Source organism: Fulmarus glacialis, unplaced genomic scaffold (assembly GCF_000690835.1).
Source record: "Fulmarus glacialis isolate BGI_N327 unplaced genomic scaffold, ASM69083v1 scaffold5198, whole genome shotgun sequence".
Lineage (NCBI taxonomy): Eukaryota > Metazoa > Chordata > Aves > Procellariiformes > Procellariidae > Fulmarus > Fulmarus glacialis.
The window spans coordinates 1-22,105 of record NW_009229995.1 but is presented as its reverse complement, the minus strand read 5'-3'; the positions used below and the strand labels follow the sequence as shown (position 1 = coordinate 22,105).

At 42.5% G+C, this 22,105-nt stretch overlaps 1 protein-coding gene across 1 annotated transcript; it reads left to right on the top strand.

The window, feature by feature from the left end:
* Positions 1-478: 478 nt before the first annotated feature.
* On the top strand, positions 479-21,043 carry ASCC2 (activating signal cointegrator 1 complex subunit 2; the record flags this gene model as incomplete). The annotated part of the gene is made up of 15 exons (XM_009584041.1): positions 479-571; positions 1,659-1,817; positions 2,158-2,328; positions 3,979-4,108; positions 6,049-6,116; positions 7,808-7,918; positions 8,928-9,040; positions 11,098-11,172; positions 11,722-11,829; positions 13,408-13,476; positions 14,205-14,279; positions 14,530-14,716; positions 15,298-15,512; positions 17,151-17,270; positions 20,819-21,043. Coding segments are annotated over exons 1-15 (1,907 nt in total), but the record flags the coding sequence as incomplete, so codon positions are not given.
* Between the last annotated feature and the right edge of the window lie 1,062 nt (positions 21,044-22,105).

Here is a 22,105-nt window from a genome sequence, read left to right as displayed (position 1 = left end):
TTCTGCCATGTAAGCACCAAAAATATTCTTTTAATAGTATGTGGGCAAGATATCTTTTGATTGCTTCTGCAGTTTGTAATGTCAGGAGATAGACTGCAAGCATTAAAAGAGGCTGCAAAAGCAGAGTTCAGCCCAACTCTCCAGGAACCAGATTTAAATGTCAAGCTCCCATATTAAACAATGTCCCAAAATGCTTGGTTTTGTCCTGGAAGATGTCTATGGCCTCTCGGTAAGGAACAAGGATGAAAGCGTAGCACCACGTTACAGGTTTCTTCTGAGGCATGTGCAGCTGGCTCTTGGATGTTCCCTCAAGGTTTGGCATTTGGGTGGTGTATAAATTGTTTTGCATAAATATATTTCCAGCCACTGTGTGTATGTGTGCTACAGTACGGCTGTAGCCTCTTTTGTTATGCTTTTAGTTGACCTTGTAAAACGCATCCTGTGCTGCTTTTGTTTTTCTGTTTGCTGAAGACAGGAACAAGTCATCACAATGCCAGCACTGCCACTGGATGAACTCCAGCTGACAGAAAGGGATCCCAAGACAGGGAAGCTGAGAACTCTGCCGGCACTGGTGAGCTGTGTTTTTCCTGAAAGCCAAACGAGACCTTTAACAAATAATTGTCATATATTCGGGCCTGGGCAAAACTAGCTCTTGTCCAGGATATGATGGAATTTGGTCAGCTTCCACGTTAAAGGAATTGTTTTCTTCATGTTTTACTGCATTCGGATAGTTGAGAATTTTATTTCAGTGATGGGTAAATGAAAACTTACTGTGTTCAACATCTATAGTAAACTGTTCTCCCAGAACTCCTTATTCTTTTGAGGAACAGCCTGATCAGCAATGTAAACTTAGGTGCAGTAGAGAGAATGTTTTGAGAGCTTTTGCAAACTCTGCATGAAGTTTAGCTCTGAGCTATAGCACTGGCATAAGTCCATCCACTTACTGCATCCCATGACCTCCTGCCCTGTGGCTTCAGCTTGGTGAAATCAGAAAATTAAATCCACAGTTACTCTTTTCTCCCAGAAATAAGAAGGCGTGGAGAGAGCCTTCTGGGCACATTGCAGAAGTGGGACCTGTCGTTAATGCTGCTTGCTTGTGAGGAGGTTTACCCTGGGCATACGTGTGGGTTGAGGCAGAGCTCAAAGCTGCTGCTCGCTACTCAACGTGATCCTCATTCTAGGATGGGAGTATTTGGGCAAAGCTTGTTCAGTAACCCTTGGGAAGGGTGGTGAGATGTTTCTTCTCTGTGTTTGGTGGTCATGTTGGTTTGACTTCATGGAATGCTGAACAAGAACCAGTTTGGAGGAAAAAGAGAGAGTGCAGGCCACATTTCAAAGGCATGACATTAAGCTGTTGCTGTTTGTTTTGAAGGTGTGGGAGGATTGCTTTGCAAGGCTTTTGGTTAATGGAATGCAAGGAGCAACATCTACCAAATTACGAAGGTCTGAAAATATTGCTGATAAATAAGGATACAAACCCACTGATCTGCTGCCTTGAAAGATTAGAAAATGGGAAGTTACCAAGGAACTGCATGTCACATTACATTAAAGTGTAATTTTGTGTTGGTTTCCTCAAGTTCAGTGAGCAGTGCAAATGGTGACTGGGTATTCCTGTCACTTGGTCTGTGTTTTTAATACAGTGTTTTGGCTTTCTGCAGCATCCAGAAATAAAAGCAGATCGGTCTTTTGTGCTATACAGACCGCCACCTGTTGTCAGAGACCCTGCTTTAGTGGAAGAATTCTTGGAGCGAGCAAAATTCATTGCAGATGACCTGAACTGGCTTCTGGCTTTGCCTCATGACAAATTTTGGTGCCAGGTAATAATTGTTTTGTGGACACTGGAGAAAAAGCAAGAACAATCTAAGTGCTTGTAAAAGCCACGAACTTTAAATCGTTTTCATAAAGACTTGTATATGCTTATTATGTCATTTGTCAAGCATTTTAATTACTGCACCTTAGAGTGCAAAGAAAGTAGTATTTCCCTATGGATTTTTTGCTGTGGATTTTAAGAGTTTGCTTGTATTTGATGCATGTGAATCCTTTCAGCACTCTTGAATGTTTTAGCTTGCTTTTAAATTTAACTGGGCTGCCCATGATTGCAACCTATGAATGTGTGACATTCCCTTCTTTCCATTTTCTTGTCTCTCATTGTACAAGGTAATATTTGATGAGACGCTTCAGAAATGTCTGGATTCCTACCTGCACTACGCCCCTCGCAAGTTCGATGCGTTGTTGGATTGCCATTCAGAGGTGAATGACATGCAGAAATGTCTTCATCGGAGTGTCTTCCTGACTTTCCTCAGAATGTCCACTCACAAGGAGTCCAAGGTAAATATTTCTTTGCCTTGCAGGTGCTCCGGGCTGTATAGCTTAGGGAAAAAGACACTTAGAGAAATTAAACATGTTTCTTACTTGCATGTCCAACTGCGTTCCTCTTCCTGGCTATTTTTATCAGTCTGTTTCTCCGTATGGAGATGATAACGACTCAGAGCTGAAGTATCTGAACTATGCAATGATTTCTTAGGAAGGAAATCCAGACAATCAAGTAGGTAATAGCAGGTTAGCTGCGTGTGGTGGTATGATACATCGCTGTAAGGGAAAAAAGAGCAAGCTGGCCTTCGTACAGCTGCATGGAACAGACCACCAGTAGCTGAGCGTTCGTTCCCTCAGTGCCACTTCCTCTGTGCCATGCAATCTGTGCTAATACTTGTCTCTCCTTGAACTTTCCCCAAGTTTTGAATACACAATGAAATTGCTCTAAATTACTGTTTTCTTGGCATCATAATTGAAAGACATTCTCAACCTTAATTGTGTGAGTGCAACTCCCACGAGCAGCTGTAGAATTTTCACAAGGCCTTTGGGCAGGATGAGTTTTAGCAATTACTCCCTTCATATCCTCATTGGTTCATGATGTGTTATTTAGTGATATACTGATTCTCTTGATTATCACAAGGGTGACATTCAGGACATTTTGAGGAAAGTTCTCGGAGTGGGAGTTGGAGGACTGGGGTGGGAACAGGTAGAAGGAATGCTGGAGCCTGCAGCTGGCACCACTTCAACAAAAGTACCCGACACCTCTATGGTGTCTTTCATTCCAGGATCTGATTAAATCTTACCACGCCAATGGGGCAGACAAGCATTTGAAACCATTTTGTAGTTGAGTAATTTGAAGAGAATGAATAGTCTGTTGTCATGCAGGCAGTCACAGGAGTTCTAGAAACTGAACCTAGCCAGCATAAAGCCCTGTCCCTCTGCTTTAGCAGGGAAAACACGCGTACTACCTTTCACTGTGATCGAAAACGTTTGCTGTCATAGGCAAATTTGTCTTCTGAAAATCCAAAATCGCGTTTTAGCTTGCTTGTTTCTCAGTCTCAAAGACAACGGACTTTGTGTCATCTACGATTTTAGAAGAAATCCCTTCAATGTTATGAGTCGTGTTTTTGACACAGTGTTCCAGCAGTCAGAGTAGACTACTACTGCAGAGTAGAGCTGCAGTTCCTGGGTTTTCTTCCTACTGATGCAGTCGTCTTTGGTGCCTTCATTCTATTCTTCCGGGGTACCACTAACCTCAGGCTGTGATCTTGTGTATTTTTTCAGTGTCAGTGCCGGTTAAGTTGTTCCTGTGCCTGGTTACTCATTCCTACTCCTGAGCTGAGCCATTCTTGTGTCAGCTCAGCTGTTTATTTGGCCATATCGTGAGCCAGGTGTGGGAACTGAACGAGCTGTAGGTAGCTTTTTCTTTTAACTTTTAGGTTGATTGGTTCATTTCATGGTGGTGTAGTGGCAGTGACAAGCAGGTGGGAATGTGGGGATGGAGGGCTCTGCAGAAGCTGGTGTAAGCAGAGTTGTTGCCTTCTATGAAACAAAATCCTTAATACACCTTTGAGAGATGTTTTTACAGTTGTATTATAATGCTGGAATTCTTGCAGAGTAAGATATGGATTATCTTTTAAATTACTTTTTTTTTTTTCTTTGTAGGATCATTTTATCACTCCCTCTGTCTTTGGAGAAATTATTTACAATAACTTCCTGTTCGACATCCCTAAGATTCTGGATCTCTGTGTGCTTTTTGGGAAAGGAAATGGTCTCCTGCTCCAGAAGATGATTGGTTAGTTAAAGCCAAGGAACAACTTGTTCCATTTAGGCTTTTGCTTACTCGTATAATGGCAAGTGACGAGTGGGGTTTTATACTAATGTTACTGCTCTGGAAAAGAATTGTTCAGTAGCAACTAGAATCTATAACTTCTAGATCAATTTCTAGATCAGATTACTTTTTTCTTGTGAACTTCATTTATGTCAAGGAAAGCATTGTGTCCTGCTGCTTAGCTGTCCTGAGCTGGGCTCATGGCATTAGGCATGAACCAAGGCTCAGTTATGCCTCAGCAGTTGTTTCCGGTGCCAATTAAATGTGTCCTCAGCCACTGTAAGAAGACCATGAGGGCTCTGTAAAATCCTGGTAGAGATGGGAAGGGGGAAACAACTCAACTCCTGGGCAGGGAGGGAGGAGGGTTAGAAGGTGGGGTACAGTCCAACTACTTATATGAGTGCTTTTGTTCCCAGAGTTGGGAGCCAAGTGAAACGTGCAACGTGAAGTAATTGCTGGTCTATGAAGTGGGAGAACTTGAAATTTCAATGCAGACATTGATTTATATAGTGCCTTCAAACCACAAAGCACTTCAGAGCATTGCTCAAGCTGTGCTTATCCCTAGATTTCTCTGTATCTGTACAGACAGCCTTAGTGGCAAGTGCATATTAAGTAATGTCTCAGCCTCGGATGCTAGAACCTGTGTAATGAAGACAGGGCATATTGGCTTAGCTTCTGCATTTATCCTGTGCTGTCTTCACAAGGGAACCCCTTGTGATCTTTAACATCCACGTGAGCACCTAACCTTGGATTAAGTGAGCTCTTCTTCTGAAATTCTAACCCACTTTGTCTGCAGTTCATGTAATGAAACTTTTTTCTTTCTTTGGTAGTTATTTTTGTCTCATTTCCAAGCTGACTAATAGGAGAAGGGTTAGAGATTGTGTGATGCAGCCAAATTTCTAGACCAGAAAAGCTTAGATAAATCTTTGCATTTTTTAATCCCTTTATCCCTTTTCAGTAACTTCCAAGCTAAATTAATCTGTCAAGCCTCAGAGGTGGAAAGAAGGCATGACAAGATACATAGTTCTCTTTCAGATGTGAAGCTTAGATTATCTGGGTCTTAAAATATTCCAAAGAAGACCTAAGTGTATGAAACTTTATTTGAATTATACATATGCTCTGGAGTGCAACGCAGTAATGCTGCACGCAAGTGACCAATGATTTGCTCACCTGATTATTTGCATTATGTTATGACAGTAATGGCATGAGCAATGCTGGTGTGTAATTCATAACTTGATAAACTTTAGGTTCTTCTCAGGGTATAAATTTTTCTGAAACCTGTCTCATAACTCTTACCCGTGCTTTGTCCTTGCTGGAGAACTCTGTTAATTTTCATCGTCTGAACAGTAATTCACAGGAAAATAGGCAGCCTCTGTGCTTACTTGGTGGATTTATGGTTTGCCATTACTCAGTGGAGTATTTTGTAAAGATAATGAAGTCCTAGTAATATAATAGCAGGTATTACTGAAGCCTCATTACCTTTCAGAAATATTCTGCAGAACGTTTTCCAGTGTATGCTGAACTGTTATCAGTAATTAAGAGTCAACTCCGGTTGTCAAATAAAAGAACTAGGATTGTTTAGCGGTAGTATTTGCAGTATTCATTGATTCAACCTCTGGGGCATGAATCATCTAATATCTCGTTTGCTCTGCTCTGATGAGCATATTCTCATTACCAGTTCTCCAGTTGCACTGAAGAGTTGATGGGCCGGCTTTATATGAGAAGGCCCTGTGCAAGAGTTGAGAAGTGAGCCTGTGCCCCTGTCCTAAATGGTTATTAGCTGTATCTGGAGGGGTGTGTGTGTGCGTCAGTAATAATACAGGTGCATCATCTGGTGCAAATTTGCTTGTTGGCATGAATGTCTGAACTAATGGGAAATGGTCTCCTTCCCCCTCTCTTCTCAGAAAATATCTTCACTCAGCAACCAAACTACTTCAGTGACCTAGACGAAACTCTGCCCACTGTCCTCCAGGTACTGCTTTCCTGCTTGGCCCAGGGCTCGGATTTCATCTGGAAATGTGGCATAGCTTAGACGGTGGAAGGGAGCAAATGTGGTCATAGGCAGGCAGAATGTATTTGCTATTGCTTACTTTCTCTAGTTTATGCTAATGTGTGTCAGGTAGGTTTTGAACCTTTATCTAAAACTATTACTTGATGACTGTTTCCGATTACCTTCCTTCAGCTTCTAGCCTTCTCTGCAGCTAATCTCAAGCAACTTTTGTAGGCAGTTCAAAAAGTATTCTTTGTATCCCCCCCTGCCAAGCAGGGGAAGCATTGAAACTTAAAAGAACAAATAGAGACTGTGAGAGGTAGCTAAGGCTTGACATAGTAGAATGGGTTAGCGTTAACACTGCAGGTTCTCAGGAGTAAATGAAAGTCTGTTGGAAGGAATGCATTGTTGCCATACAAAAGGTGTTTAGCACCTCTCCATGTCTAAGCTTTCATTTTTATAAGCAGCTTTTATATTCCCCGGACTCGGTAGGTAGGATTCACATTTAACCTGAGGGGGAAATCAAGGTGCCTTGACATCTTTGTACCCTGAAAATGTCATGCTTATGTCCTCAAAAAGGTTGCCTATGCACAAAAATAAACAAACCCAAGATACAGTTTACCCCAATTCACCTATAATGTCACTTGACTTTTTGAAAGCTCGCATTCTTTTTTTCCGTGTGTTAAGAAACTGTTAGAGGTAAATCTCAGAGGTGATACCATGTTTAAAAAATTATTCTAGGATGCAAGATCAAACCTTCAAATGAACTGCTGGGGAGGACAGCAGAGATTCCATTTGCTTTTCATGATGTACTGTGTCGGAGCAGTTTCTTTGCAGAACACTGGTTTCTTTACTGTGTGTTTTGGTAACCATTGCAGGGCGATACCAGTGTATCTCAAGTGTATGGATGTACATCTCAAATAAAGATGTGTCGTTACTGATCCATAAAACTATTTATTTGCTTACGCTGTCACTGAAAGGAGTTGATAGTGTGCAGGTTTAGGAGCTTACATGCCCTGTAGAATAGTAGTATTAACCCCAAGTACACAACTTCAGTACCTTTAGCCACCCATTCACATATCTGTGGAAGGAGAGTTTCACAAATCTCTCAAGGTGCAAATGTAGAGGAGTTGCTTTTAAGTTGGTCCTACACCAAAGGTTGTTAACAATCCGGAACCTAATTCTATCCGCTTCTCCCTAGATTCTTTGTTTATAAAGAAGAGCCACAAAATCTGTCCCGCTAACCTCAGGGGATAGGGCAGGAAGGCTTTGGGACTAGCTCATAAGCAGGAGGTGGTGTTAACTTCCCAGTTGTCCCACTACTCCCTTGCAAATAGGGATCCCAGGTGGCCTTCCAGTGTTGGCCTTCCTGGCTGATTTTTTTCTCACATAGCTAAGGATTTAGATTAGCTGCAATCCCTGTCTCAGCACCACCACCATACGCAGCTGCACTTAAATTACTTGCAAGTTGCATGGAGTTTCAGAAGTGCAGTATGGCCCTTCCTGCTGTAGGCTGCAAGAGTCTGTTGCAGCTTTCATCTTGCACAGCTCCGTGCTGTATGGAAATAGTCCCATATTGCATACACGATCATAGCAGTGATAGTTAACAAGATAAAGCATGTCCCACTGCTTTCTTCTGTATGTTTTAACACTGTTCTGTTCTCTTGATTTAGGTATTCAACAATATTTTGCATAAGTGTGGTTTGCGGTGTGAAGGAGCCTCTGCTGAGCCCCAGAAATTGGAAGAAAAAGTAAATGTGACCCCAGGGAACATGCCTCTCCAGGTAGAACTGTTGCTCCTTGCACTTTACTGTTTGTAGTCCTGCAGACTGAACAGTCCATGGAGCAGTAAGACCACAGAGGGTCATTCTGTTCCCAAATACTGGTGGCTCATACAGCACATGGTTCCATGTCATTGTTTCACTGTTTGTCATATGACTTGGTGATAAAGCCTTTCCACCGTGAGTTGGTTGCTTTGCTCGTGTGCGTTTCAACCATATCCATTGTATCATGGCATCTTTTTAAACCTGGCATCTTTTCCACTTAACCACCTTATAAATAATATAAGAGTATCTGACAGAAGTCTCCACATAACCCTGACAGTGATCAGAGTTGATTTTTTTTTTTCTTCAGAAAAGTTAGAATAATATAAGAGTATCTGACAGAAGTCTCCACATAACCCTGACAGTGATCAGAGTTGATTTTTTTTTCTTCAAAAAAGTTAGTTTAACAACAGTGCACTTTAACTCTCGTTAATTAGGAGGGTTTTTTTGTGCTGGGTGCTGTACAAAGACAGGCCCCATGTCAGTGAGCATGGTCTTCTACAAAATCTTAGTCACACAGTTTGTGTGTGGGAGTTGGTACAGCTACCCTGCAAATGCATCTTGCACTGAAACGGACCACTGAAATCATGCCTTTAATTCCTGTATTACTGCTGTGCAGTGCTTGCAGCTAGAAGGGGGAGAATACTATATGTGGAGGATATATTGAGAACAAAGCCACTGTCCAAAACACAATATGATGAGGATTCTCGTAATTTCACGGAATCTTTAATGAGAGTGAGCAGTTGGGATTGCATTATAGATCTTTAAAGGATATAAGTTTTAGTAGAGACGTTGTCTCTGCCTCTAGACCCAGTAACATGTAATGTGTTTATGACTGATAGCAGACTCTCTTTGTGCAGTCAGGAAAAAGGCTTGGTCTGAACATCATGTGTCCGTGTAAGTGAGTTATGCTGTGTTCCTAGGAAAACTTGTCTGGCTTTTCTCTCAGTAATTGCTTTTTCTCTCTCAGGAGCTGAAGGATATTGTGCTGTACTTATGCGACACTTGCACGACACTCTGGGCGTTTCTTGATGTCTTCCCATTGGCTTGCCAGACCTTCCAAAAACATGAGTTTTGTTACAGGTACATCTTGGACTGCAGACAGAGCTTGTCTTGGCAAAGTAAAAATAGAATGTGCTGCTGTGTCCTGTCCCATTCCCTTTGTTGTTAAAAGCGTAGACAGATTTAATGCAACTAGAGACTGCTAGGTTCACACTGACAAGAATACAGAATAATAAATAAATGAATATAGGGACGTCTAGAGTTTGTCTGTTACATGTTCACCTTCATCATTATCTGTGAGTGATCCTAGAACCAGGCAACCATGACAATTTCAAAACCCAGCTCAACAGTACTCAGTGTGCTTTCGAAAGGATAGAGAAGGACGAGCAGAACAGTGTGGACCAAAAGAGCTTCCTGCTGTAGGACCCATAGGGAAGTAGAAAGTATTTCAGAGTGATGGTCCATCAAGGTCTGAAAATAAACGTTTTTGTTTGATGTTCTGCCTAAGTTTTATGTTAGAGAGTATTATTGAGGTTTGGCAAAAGCTGAGTGCCTGGGAGAGGATGACAAGCCAGCACTGCCACAGCTGGGCTGACAGCTAATTCCCTGTCCAATTCTGGATCACAGTGGTGATGAGTCAGGATGGTCTCAAGGACCAGACGGCAGAGTGTGTTCCCACAGAGGCTGCACAAGTCCTTGAGCGGCACTTACCTGGCTTGCTCCAGGTGTTTTAAGCCCCCAGATCATCTTGTAGAGTCTTGCTGTAACAGCCTTTGTTTAGGACCAAGTGAAGTGTTAATTTATTGTCCTTATTTCCCCTGTTTTGTTTGCTTGTTAGTGTGAATGAACACACATTTGTGTTTTGCTTTTGTTTCCAATCATGTTGCAGACTTGAAATCTTACAGCTGCCAGTGGTTTATGGACCACAGGTTGAGTAATGCTGCTCTGGGGTGTGTAGGTTTCTGTCCTCTTTGGATGTTGTCGTCGAGTTGGTTATTGAAAGAAGAGCAGATGGGTGGACTGCTGGTGGCTGTTTGGATTGGCAAGCAGCTTACATGCTTGGTTACTCAGAGGAGGAAAGCCTTTTGCTTTTAATTCTACTGTTGATGTCAGAGATGTGCTAAAATAGTCTTGATCTCTGTGCAGTGGGACAACAGCAACATTTTCGTTACTTCTCAATATGGACTAATGACTGGGTCTTTGGAGTGTGGGGAGGGAAAACTGATTTACGTGTCATCTTTTTGGAACCTCTATGAGTCTGAATCAATCTGTTGGCACTTGCTAATTTCTCTCCCTGACTAAAAGTATCAACCAGCTTCTGCTACATTTGCCTCAAGGATACTCATTTAACATGTTTGGCTCTTAATATGAGACATGGACATAATGTTCCTAACGGAGCCTCTGCTCATCAGTTCAGTTTGGCTTTTGTGCAAAGTGCTGTAAATGATTATTTGTAACATCTAGCTACTCAGGAAGCAGTACTGGCTGTTATTCTGTGAGGGCGTTTCTCCGCATCTCTTGGTGCTCTGTCCCTGAAGGAAAGGGTCTGTGTGGGCTGCCTGGCACGTAAAATGTGAAACTGGACCAAACTAACTTTGTTTCCTCCGTGCCCCATCCTATTGAAACATCTTCTTAGGCTTTCTGCATATTGGATACCTTCATCTAAATGCCCACCTAGAGCAGAGCTAAATAGCAAGACCAGTAAGACTTTATTGGAAATCATATCCTGTTTCATATCCAGTTCTTAGCATACAGCAAGATAGGGCCATAAGGATATTGGAGTGGGAGGGGGTGTTTTGGGATGGACTCAAGAATATCAGTTCTCTGCAGACTGCAAATTTGTGTTTGGGATGTTTCTCGGTTGAGCAGATTGTTCTTTTGTTCAGGAGCATGATGCTTTTCAAATGCATTTCTTTGCCTGTCTTCAAAGACACCTTGATGGTTTCCTTAGAGTGCTGCTCTTTGTCTGTCACATATTTGCTTGTTTGTGTTTCAGGGAACAAATAACGAAATGGGGTAATACTAATGAGTACTGCTTGTGAGGAGAATGTAATGAAATTAACCATTTGATTTGTCTTTTAGCAAATGATTTTTGAAACCTCAGTTGACAGTTACTGTTTTGTTGCCCCTTTCTACAGATTAGCTTCGTTTTATGAATTGGCAATTCCTGAGCTGGAATCTGCAATTAAGAAGAGGCATTATGAGGATAACAGGTGAAAATGTCTGCAAAGCCTTGCATTTTCTTTTCAATAAAAGTCTCCCAGGGCTTAGTTAAAAATTCACTTCATGCTCCTTTACCCTCCTCTGCGGAGTCTTTCTATGTTTTTTTTATGCTGCTTCAAAGAACTCTGAAGAGATGGCTTCTCTAATTCCAAATTTTCCTGGGCAGTGGGGTGACTAATGATTTCTTTCACTGCTGTCTAAGAAGAAACTTGATGAGAGATGCATTCAAATTGTAACAAAGTGTGAAAACATGAATGATGTCTCTGTGTATAGATTGGTCTCATTTTAAGGCGCAGACTATGCTGGTACAGTTGAGATATCATGTCTAGCTGTCAGGACAATTGGTGATTGAGACCAACTTTGTATAGAGCATGGATTTTTCCTTAATGAGTATGAAATAGCTCTAATCTCTGGCAGCAAAGAAGTGATTCTGCTAATGAAATTCCTCCTCTGGAGGGACAAGTCTGGAGTAAAGGTGTGTTAAAGATTAAGATTTCTTGTGCTGACACCAACAGTGTGTTCTTTTACTCTCTCTGAAGTGTTTTTGCTGATCTGTGGAGGAGAATTTCACATTCCAGGAAGAAGATGATAGAAGCTTTTCACATCCTAATAAACCAAGTCTGCCTGCAGCCCATCTTAGAAAGCAGGTATTGGCACTTGGGCTCTGTGGTACTAGCCAGTTATTTGATTGCCGTTGTAGGAGAGATTGTTTCCTCGTTTTCAGATATACTGGAGGAAATGAACAGATACTGCTATTTGTGTTGGGGTTGTAGCCAAAGACTTTGGCTAAGATCAGAAGTCTATTGTCCTGCATAGAAGGAATGTCACAGATGAAGCTATATGATCCAGAATTGGCATGGTGAGCTGTGTGTTGACCCCACTAAAGTGGGATAAGGCTGTGGTCCAACAAGCTTTCTAACCTCAGTTTATGGCTAAGTTGCAAATTCTAATGCTGTGTGTAGACACCTTGACTGAGACACCACAGTAAAAGTGATGCAGTGTTATAGATCACTGAAAACAGTCATTTTAAATCTAGATACTGGTGCCTTTACCTAGTTCTACCCCTGCTCCTATTGTGAAAATTGTTAACTGATAGCTCTGTGAGTAATCTGAAAATGAAGGCAAGTATAGAGAAATGAAGAGAAGTGAAATGTGACCCAAAATCATGCTGCGTATTGGGGACAGAGCCGAGAACCTGGATCTTGATTAGAAGGCCAGTGCTGTCTTGGGCTGGTCTCTCTTTGCCTGTACTCATTACAGGTTTCGTAGATTGCTGGTCCCTGTGGCTCCTGTTCTGGTTGAATATGTTCCCTGGTTTGATAACAGGAGAGTTGTCCAAGAAGATCAGGAGGGTCTGTTGGTGGAATTCCTTATGAGAGACCTGGATTTGCTTCCTTGACTTCCTCTGTGACCAGGACTAAATCACCCAATCTGTCTGTGTTATAAATCCAAACCTTAAAGGAGCAATAGTAGCCTTGCCTTACCCTTGCTTACCTGAGTACTGCCTTTCTGTACCCACCAGAATATTGAAAGTATTAAAGAAGCAAAGAGTGTAATGTGTTCAGATTCCACAGTGTTAAGGACTATATATACTTCAAAGGTAGTAAAGGACAGCTCCAGACGCTCATTGCCAGTTTGATGAGAGCTGAGGCTACTGTGAAAACACTATGTCCAGCTTCTAGGGAAATACCTTTTTCTTTACACTGATGTACTGCAGAGGGCATTCTGTCTTCCTGTGAGGCTTGATGCATCAATGGCAATGGGAGGTTTAGGTGTTATAACAGAAAGGTTGCAATAGGAGTTTGCTTGGCATGTGTTCTTACATAGGTGAGCACATATTTTCTGGGAGGTTCACTAGTATAATCCCAAGACATATAATAAGAGTGCAATTACAAAAGCGCTACACACCCTTTTCTGCTTATTGCAAGTCTGAGGTATCAAACTATGATTTGCAAAGTTCGTCGGAAGTCCTGTAATACTAGCTGTGATACAGATTTAGATCTAGCTGGCTGAAATGTTTGCTGAAGCCGCAGAAGAAACTTGTTTCCATTTGACCCTTTGCTCCTGTGAAGGCCAAAAAGTGGACGGAAATCTATTTTCAAATGGAATTTTCCCTTGATGTATGAATGTGACTAGTTTGGCTAGTGAGGCAGAATGTGGAGGTTGTGCAATGCGGTAAGCTTACCACTGAGTTTTTCACTCTGTTGTGCCATTGTTTTCTGCAGCTGTGAGAACATTCAGCCTTTTATTGAGGAATTTCTACAGATATTCACTTCTGTGCTTCAGGAAAGGAGGTGAGTCTTGTCGAAAGAGGCCCAAGGGGATGGTCAGCTTGCCGCCTTCTTCCATTCTTTACAACAGAATTGCCTGAGACATTATTATGAGGCATTACGATACATTTGGGAGTTAGTAATCATTCTAACTAGTTGGGAGAACTGCTGTGAGAGGATTTCAGACTGCAGTACAGACTTTATTGTAAAGGTGAGGAGGATGTTGCGTGACGCTGGAGAATGTTATTCTTCACTCTCTTTAATCCAGGCTTTCAAAGTGGAGGATAGCAATTTAGCCATTAGCTACCTTGGCAAGTTAGGCTATTATTACTGATCTGTGCTTTTCAACTGGGGTGACCACACCAGCAAGATATTACGTGCTAATGCTGAAGATGTGAAGTGAATAAGTGGCAGAACTGGGAATTCGATCTTGTCTTCCTGACAGATGCTGTCATTCTGATCATGTTCAAACCATATTTTCTCTGTAATGCGGCACTGGGTTACAGGTCTCAGCATCATGAAGGGTGTTGCAGCTGGCTCTAATGGCTTGGGGGAAAGTGCTGCTGCAGTATAATGGGGGCAAAATCAGACATGGCAACCCGTGCTGGAATTCAGTGTTGGGTGAGAGGTTGTACGTGTTCTGCCTGAGCAGTGAGGAAGTCAAAGTGGCATAGCAGGGCTGGTAGCGTGTGACAGTCTGCTGGTAATTTATTCTTGAGTTCAACTGATTAAACTTGCTTCTGCATTTTCAGATTTCTCTGTGACTATGATGAGCTGTTTCCTGTTGAGGATGATGTCAGTCTGCTTCAGCAAGCATCCTCCACACTGTATCCTTTGTCACCTTGGGGTTTTGCAGACCTGGCTGCTCTTGGATTCCTTCATGCCAGTGGCATTTCCAGTGTTGCTGCCTCTGGTTAAGCTGCATGACTGACAGTGATGGAAAGTTTTCTCTTAAAAAAAGAAAGGGGGGAATGTTAGTGTAGGCACAGGCTTGGGAGTCACTGAAAATTGCATAGTTGCTTCAAGGTGAGGTCTAAATATGTGCATCTAGAAATGTCCTTAATGCTGTCCTCTTAGAGATGAGACCAGGACAGCCTATATCCTCCAAGCAGTGGAAAGCGCGTGGGAAGGGATAGACAGGAAAAAAGCACAAGGTGTTAAAGATCCAACACCACCAGCAGCGTCTAATGGAGCGTCAGCAATAGTGGAGAGCACTGCTGAGGACATGGAAGAGCTCGGGGCGACATATGCATCAGAGGATGAGGTGAGTAGAGCTGTGTGGATAGGACTGGGTTCTGCTCTTTCTGTCCTTACTTCATTCGTCTGTGAAGAGAGGATTGGTTTGCTCGGTTTTGGGGATTACATGAGATTTAGTCTCATTTCTTACCTTTGTAAGATTTCAGTGCAGCCCCATGTGCTTTATGAAATGAGAAACAAAGCTATACCTGAATCCCGGCTTTATCTTTGAGCAAATTGCTTCTAACTCCCTTTGGTGTGGGTTTCCTGTTGCTAGGGTTTATTTAAATACTGTGCTTCATCGCTGTAGTTCACGTGCATATTTTTTAAATGCGCAGTTCGTATGTTATTGAGGGAGGCATTCTCCAGAGTATCCTTGCTGACTCAGGGACAGGCAGAAGTAGTTGTATGCCCAAGTCTGTGTCATAGAGCTTGTGTAGTATAAACAACTTGGCTGATTTCTCTTCTTTTGACTTCGGACTTTGACTTCTTTGTGTTTAAATTCTGATAACCCAGACTGCTCCTTTCCTTTTCTTAATGCGCATACCTGCCATCCCTCAGCTGTTATCTCTTTCCAGTAATGCCACCGATTCTGTTTGGTATATGTAGTGTGCCGGTGCAGCTGCTGCGCCCATTGTCAAGGTGTCAGGGGTGGAGCTGGACTCTCTGATCTCTCAAGTGAAAGACCTGCTGCCAGACCTTGGTGAGGGCTTCATCCTGGCCTGCCTGGAAGAGTACAGTTACAATGCGGAGCAAGTGATCAACAACATTCTAGAAGATAAACTGGTGCCATACTTGGATAAGCTGGACCGAGCAATGCAAAGGTGTGGGACAACTTCTGGCAAGGCTTTGATGCCTTTTGTTTTTTCATTTGTGCGTTACCATTTAACATCATTCTTATTGAAGGTTAGCCACTTGTAGAGTTCTAAGAAGTTGCATGTGCATTTTCTTGGGGTAGATCGCTGCAGTGAGAGCTTCTCGTTGCCATCTGCGACTAGCTTTCTGCCCTTGTTGTCTCCCTGCAGAGGACTGGAATGTTCACTGCTCAGCATTTTAGTAGAGCAGATGCTGGGTCGTGTTTTGTGATGGAGGGACAAAAATACTTGTACATTAAACACTCAAATAAGAACCATTAAAATTCCATCATGGGGACATGGGCCTAGCCTGGACTGAGCAATAGAATGTGTTGCCTTCAAAAGTTATTTTGCTGGAGAGGATGGGATCATAGGTGTTAAAATCCCAGCTGTCCTGCAGGAAAGGGCATCTTCAGAGGAACTAATTCAGCTGAAATTCAACCTGCAGGGTCAAATATGGTATTTGAAAGGCTACCGTTTTGTGATTGAAGATAAACCAGAGAGAGATTGGAAATGGCAATTTAGATCCATTTTTATCTACCCTTTGACAAACTTGCCAGGCTTTTGCTTGCTTCTCTGGGTTGTACATGGGATGTAGGGTTTATAGCTGGCAGTGGAATTGAGTTGTTTTATTTGTCTGCAGCTGCTAGCATGTGTTTGTGCTGCAACAGCAGTTTCTGACTGAGTGTCAGGATGTGAATGTGCTGTTTGTTCACATTTCATGCAGGAGTGGGCAGACTGTCTCGTTGTTGCATTAAAAAAGGAAAGCATCTTTATCAGAAAAATGATGTAAAAAAATCTTAGTTTTGCAACAATCTTCATGCTCTCACAGTCAGATCTGATGACTTTGGCACAAATGATGTGGGGTGGGCTTTTGGAAGGGTTGGGTTTTTTTCTGCGAGGACAGCAGTTACAGAATATAAGGCTGGATTTTTTTTTTTCTGCCTTTTGCATCTTGAAACAAAACTGTCGGTTCAATAGCAAATGTAGAATTTTGATCACTGCTGATTTTAGAAGTGAGCACAGCAGATGCCCAGCTGAGTTTCAAGCACCAACAAAATGAATGTGAAAATAATGGTCTTTTGACTTACAAGTTGAACAAACATAAACCTGGAACCCTGAGAAAGAATTAAGAAGGAATCAAAGGGAGATAAATATCCTGAAATCGAGAGCGGAAAATTATTGGAATTTTTTCCAGCATGTAATTCATCATACTTAGTGTTTGGCTTTACTGAGTCACTGTTTTGAGACCAGGCAGTCTGTTGGATATTCCATGCTCCTGTACAGTTTTACTTATTCTTAAATGAACAGAAGAATTTTCTTTTTGCTTTCTGTAAGTTGCTTTAGTTTCCCAACAAAGACAAGCTTTGAAAACTGTGCCTTTTATCTTAGACCAATGCTATGTGGTGGTTGTGCATGTACTGTAGTGCAGCTGTGAAATGAAGGAATAGCAATCTGTGACCCAGTCAGCCAGCACCACGAAGACAATCTTGGCATGCTGTGGATGACTTTGAGACTGACAAAGAATAAACCAAGGTCTTAGGAAGGAGAGGACTTGATCTTCCTCAGTTCACCTCTGGTTTTACTCTTTTTTTTTTTTTTTAACAGACAGTTGAAGCCAGACCCTACTCCTCTAGTCACTTCTCGCTATAATGTTTTCCAGAATGATGAGTTTGATGTTTTCAGTAGGGATTCAGTGGATGTTTCTCGGATACAAAAAGGCAAGCGGTGAGTATTGTGCACCCTTAATTAACCCTGTCTGTCAGGAGGAATAAATATCTGTGAACCTGCAAATTTATTTCTCGAACAAACCTCCTGCAGGAATTTGTTGGCAGGGGGTAAGGCTTATAAAAAATGTTTCCCACCTGTTTCTTCTGTTTCTCTGGGAAAGTAAAATGAAATATTATTAGGGGGTTGGTTTCGGTTAGTGTTTTTCCTAATTGGCTTTCCTCTGTATGCTGCTAGAGTTTGCTCTGCCAAGCTCATTTATAATGTCGGGCTCTTTCTTCTTGGTCTTAATGTTAAACTTGTACTGAACAACAAACCTTGAAAAGCAACCATCTCTATGAGCCTGGGATTGTGACTCAGAACTGAGAATAAATAATGATTTGGTTTAGATCCAAGTGAAGCTTCAGTATCCATCTACTTCAAAATCTGGTAACACTCAGTGGCTTAGAGTACTTTTGTTGTTCCTGCTGCTGTAAGCTTCTTGCAGAAGGGCATTTCCTTTGCTTTCTGCCTAGTTTGGCATGTTGCGCTGTGCCACGCTCCATGCAAATTTAGGTTAGGGCATTGTCCTGCTGGCTCCCATTGATGTCAACTGTATCTCTATAATATGGTTGATTTGTTTCAGATTCTTTTTATACACTTTCTCTAACCAGCCAAGTCTGATCTTTATGTTCTTATGTATTTACACAGAACATAAATAAAAGTCTGGCTGGAGATTGAGCGACATGACCCTGGGAGCTGCCGGTTAAGGTTTTGGTTGCAAAGCTGCATCAAACTCTCAGGAGAAAAACACTTTTGTCCCAAAGTCCAGTTGAACAAGTTTTCAGCAGCAGTGCTATAGTGCTTATATTGGCTCAGCTAGGCAAGAAAATAATTTCTTTTCTCTCTGGCCAAGACAATGACTTTTGAAGCGTCCATAGCTAAGAATTCACAGGCAGAATCTCTCTCTTTTCTCCTCATTGTGTTGCCTTGCTCAGAGTGCAGGCAGGCACCTTGTCAGCAGGAGCCCTGTGCACCGGCACGCTCGGTTACCTCCCACCTCCCTAAAGTCTTGCACATGTGGGTGGCCGCTGCAGCGGCCGGACAAGGCCAGAGAGCACTCTCTGAGTTCAGCACGGTGCATCCAGCGTATGGAATAACCCTGCTGGGAGCTCCCTCTACAGATCACTTACAGAGCTTTGAAAGTTGTAAGTCATCTCTGAGCTGGGTTGTGGGACCCTGCTCCCATGGCATTGCCCTCCAGCTGCTGCCAGGGAGGTTGTGTCTTCTCTCCAGTGGTAACATCACTCCTTGAGAAAGCTATCATCTCTTCTGCTGTATTGTTACTGACCTCTTGGGATTATCCTCTTACTGCTGCTGTCCTGGTGTCTCTTGGCCTCCCTCAGGCTATGTCTTCATTTCAAAACAGTTCTTCTTACACTGAAAACACTCTCTCTGCAGGACTCCAGATGCGTTATTTATGTTTTGAGTGGTTTTTAAAACCTGGAGGCAACTAGCTGGGATCAGCAATGTACACCCTATGCCCAGAGTTGACCATATCTAACTAAATCAGAGGATAAGCTATAGTACCTTGCTCTCTAGGTTTTAATGTTCAGAACTCCATAAATATGAAGAGTGTGTCCTTTCAGCACTAAAAGTGCAACTTCCTCAGTAGTCCTTGTTCCACAAACAAGAAACCTGATGCTTTTGCCCAAGCGTCTGGGTAACAGGGTTCTCCTAGCCTAGTTTGAGATCTGCTTTGGATTCGAATTGTATCAATATATCTTTTTTTATCTTTTTTCTTTTTTTTTTTCCTTTTTAAAATCTTCTGCTCACCAAATTCTGCTTGTGTTTAGAGTGTTGTTGCTGCTTAACCATGATGTCGCAATAGTGCTTCAAGAGCCAGATCAGGTTGGGTCCCATGGCGCTAGCTGCTATGCGGGTAAGCGTAAGCAGTTTGGGGCAGGGACTGTTAATGCGAAGGAGAAAGCCGCACCAGGATGAGGAGAGGAAACAAGCATGAGGAAGTGAACATACTAGCATATACATGATTCTTTGCTGATCCTGAAAAGTGATCTCACCTGTCTCTGCCTGTCCAGCCATAATTGCTGGCTGAATCTGTCTCTTGAAGTCAGAGCATGTCCTGAACACCATGGGACTAGAGGAGTTATCCCACTGTTTTTCCTGGAATTGGTGCCTGAAACACTTCATTGCAGCTCTTCTGCAGTCATCAGACCAGCTCAACAGGAAACAATTATCAAATACTTAGTTCAGTCTCATGCTGAATACCAACAGAAGATGTTATCCCAGCGTAGGTATGTGCGAACTAACCACACGCTTTGTAGGGCGTTTTGCAGCTAAATGCAGGCTTGTAACAGAGTGAGTCACGTTAGAGGGGGGAACCACATCTATCTGTAATGTTACTTTGTTTTGAGATTCTTAATGAAAATCAGGCTGCTTAGATCACTTCCCCACTGCTTGCTAGTATGTCACATAAGTCTATCCATTCTTGAGTCACTGACAGTCTGCCTTGGACGGGTTCTTTCTCTGATAATATCCAGATGCCAAATAGATCACTGATGCATGTTCCTCCTAGACTTTGAGGGCTGCAAGTTGTCCTGTGAATACTTGACAGTGGAATCCCTTGCTGGTTTGCTGTAAGCATATACTTGGCTGGTCTGAAAAATGGGACTTCAAACAGTTTACGCTTGTGCAGCTCGAGACACAGCATCTCAGTGGCTGCTTTTTAATACCTCTGTCAAAATTCTATTTCTTGGTCTTCACTTCTTTAAAATGACTGTAATTTACTTGCCTCCTAAATTTTTTAAAAAATTGTACGTGCAGTGCTCTGAGATAGCTTGGATCAGAATCACTAGTGTACTCTGTTTTGTTCATTTCATTCTTCGTTGTGCTTATTCTAATCCTTACTTGCTGCGTCAGTAATTTTTTGGCTCTCCCCATCTACGTTCGTATTTTGCATCTCACATTTGTAAGCTGAGGTCCTTGACTATAAGCACATGCATGTCCGTGCAGCAGTTACTCTAATGCAGCCCTGGTCCATGATTTGCAGCTGTGCGTGCTACCGCAGTGAGACGATACTGCAGCATGGTGTTAGAGGGCACTCTGGGCCTTGCAGAGCCGTCTCGTAGACTGGAGTCTTAGCCCTAACAGTTTGCCATTCAAGATTCATGGGACTTCTTGTGTTATTTGGATCTTGGCCAAATTTCAGCTTGGGTATAATTGCATTTGGCCTCCTGTAAAAGCTTCCTTTCTGTCTCAAATGACAGTGGTGGTCTCCAATTCCTGTTCTTATCTGCTGTGTAATCTTGCTGAGCTTCTGTTTAAAAATGACTTTGTTCCAAGCCAGGAGTGGCCATTTCTAGTAGCCAAACAGCCCTGTTACAAATCAGAGGGAAAACAGGTAGGCTTAAGTAGTGCTTGTGGAGTTTGAGATGAGACTTCTGTTGCTTCAGCTTCCACTTACTAACAGGAAAAAAAGTGACATATAGAGAAGATCTTTACACTGCTTTTCTGTGTCTGCCTCTCCATTTCCATGCCGTGGAGTGCAGGAGGGAGAAGGACACGACCAGGAGTTTGCTGAATGACAAACGCCTGGTTGCTGAGCAGAAGGAGCGCTACAGCCAGTACAGTGTGATTGTGGAGGAGATTCCTGTGCAGCAAGGAGAAGCTCAGCTCTACAAGGAGGACTATGAGGATGAGTACGATGACACTTACGATGGAAATCAAGTGGGGGCAAACGATGCTGACTCAGACGATGAGCTGATCAGTAGGAGGTAGGTGCTGTGGCTTCAGTGAATGGGAGGTTGATGGGAATCACCACCTAGAGTTGTCTGGCTCTCACAAACCTGTTCCACACCGGTTTTTGGCTCTGTTTCTCAATGAGGATGTGCATGCTTCAAACCACCCCTTTCGCTGCTGCTGCTTTCTCTGTAACATGCAAGGAGGGAGATTTGGGTCTCTCTTCTCCTGTCGGTAGGGAGCGTTGCCATGGCATGCACCCAGGATGTTCTCAGGCTTCCACTTTCTGTGCCTGCAAGATTCAGCCATTGCCTCAACTAATCAACAAATCTAAGAGGGGAATTTGCCATTGTGTTGAAACTTGCACTCAGCAGTGCTTTTGCTCATAGAAAACTATCCTGCAGTGGGAGAAAATGGGCTATCTTGAATAATCAGGATTGAGTGTAGCTGGGCAATGTAAAATGGCTGGTTAGCAAAGGAAAACATCAAAATTTGGAAAACTGTACAACCAGACTTCTCCTTGCCAATCCCCTCTGACATCTCAGAGTGCTGACACCTGGAATATAGTCCTTGATGGACTGCACAGCACTCTCCACAATGACTGACAGCTGGAGACAATTAGCTTTTAGGAAGCAAAGGGTTAGTTTGGGATGGGGGTTGTAGAATATTTATTTTAGAAATAAGAGCTAGAGATAGAACACGTGTGCTTTAAAAGCTGGTTTAACATTTCTGAAAGTGGCCTTTTAAATTCTGATGTATTATGAAGATGTCACCATTTCTAATCTCAAACCAAAATGCATCTTTGGGGTTCCTTTGTCCCTTTTGCTTTTTTTTTCCCTCCTAAAGCAAGGTGAGGCTTCAGTTTAAATCGTTTTTGTGGTTTGCCTGTAACAGTGTGGCACTCAGGCCTTTTCCCCTACTTCAGGTGCTCAGTGCTCACTGCTCCTAGAGAGACAGTAGGAACAACTAGTGAATGTTACTGCTGAAAACTAGATCTATAGGTTTGAAGGTAACAAAGGCTTTTCTGGTTTTACATTTATTTCTTTGACAGTGGAATGGTGGATCTGAATTCCAATAGAATTTAAGCACACGCATTT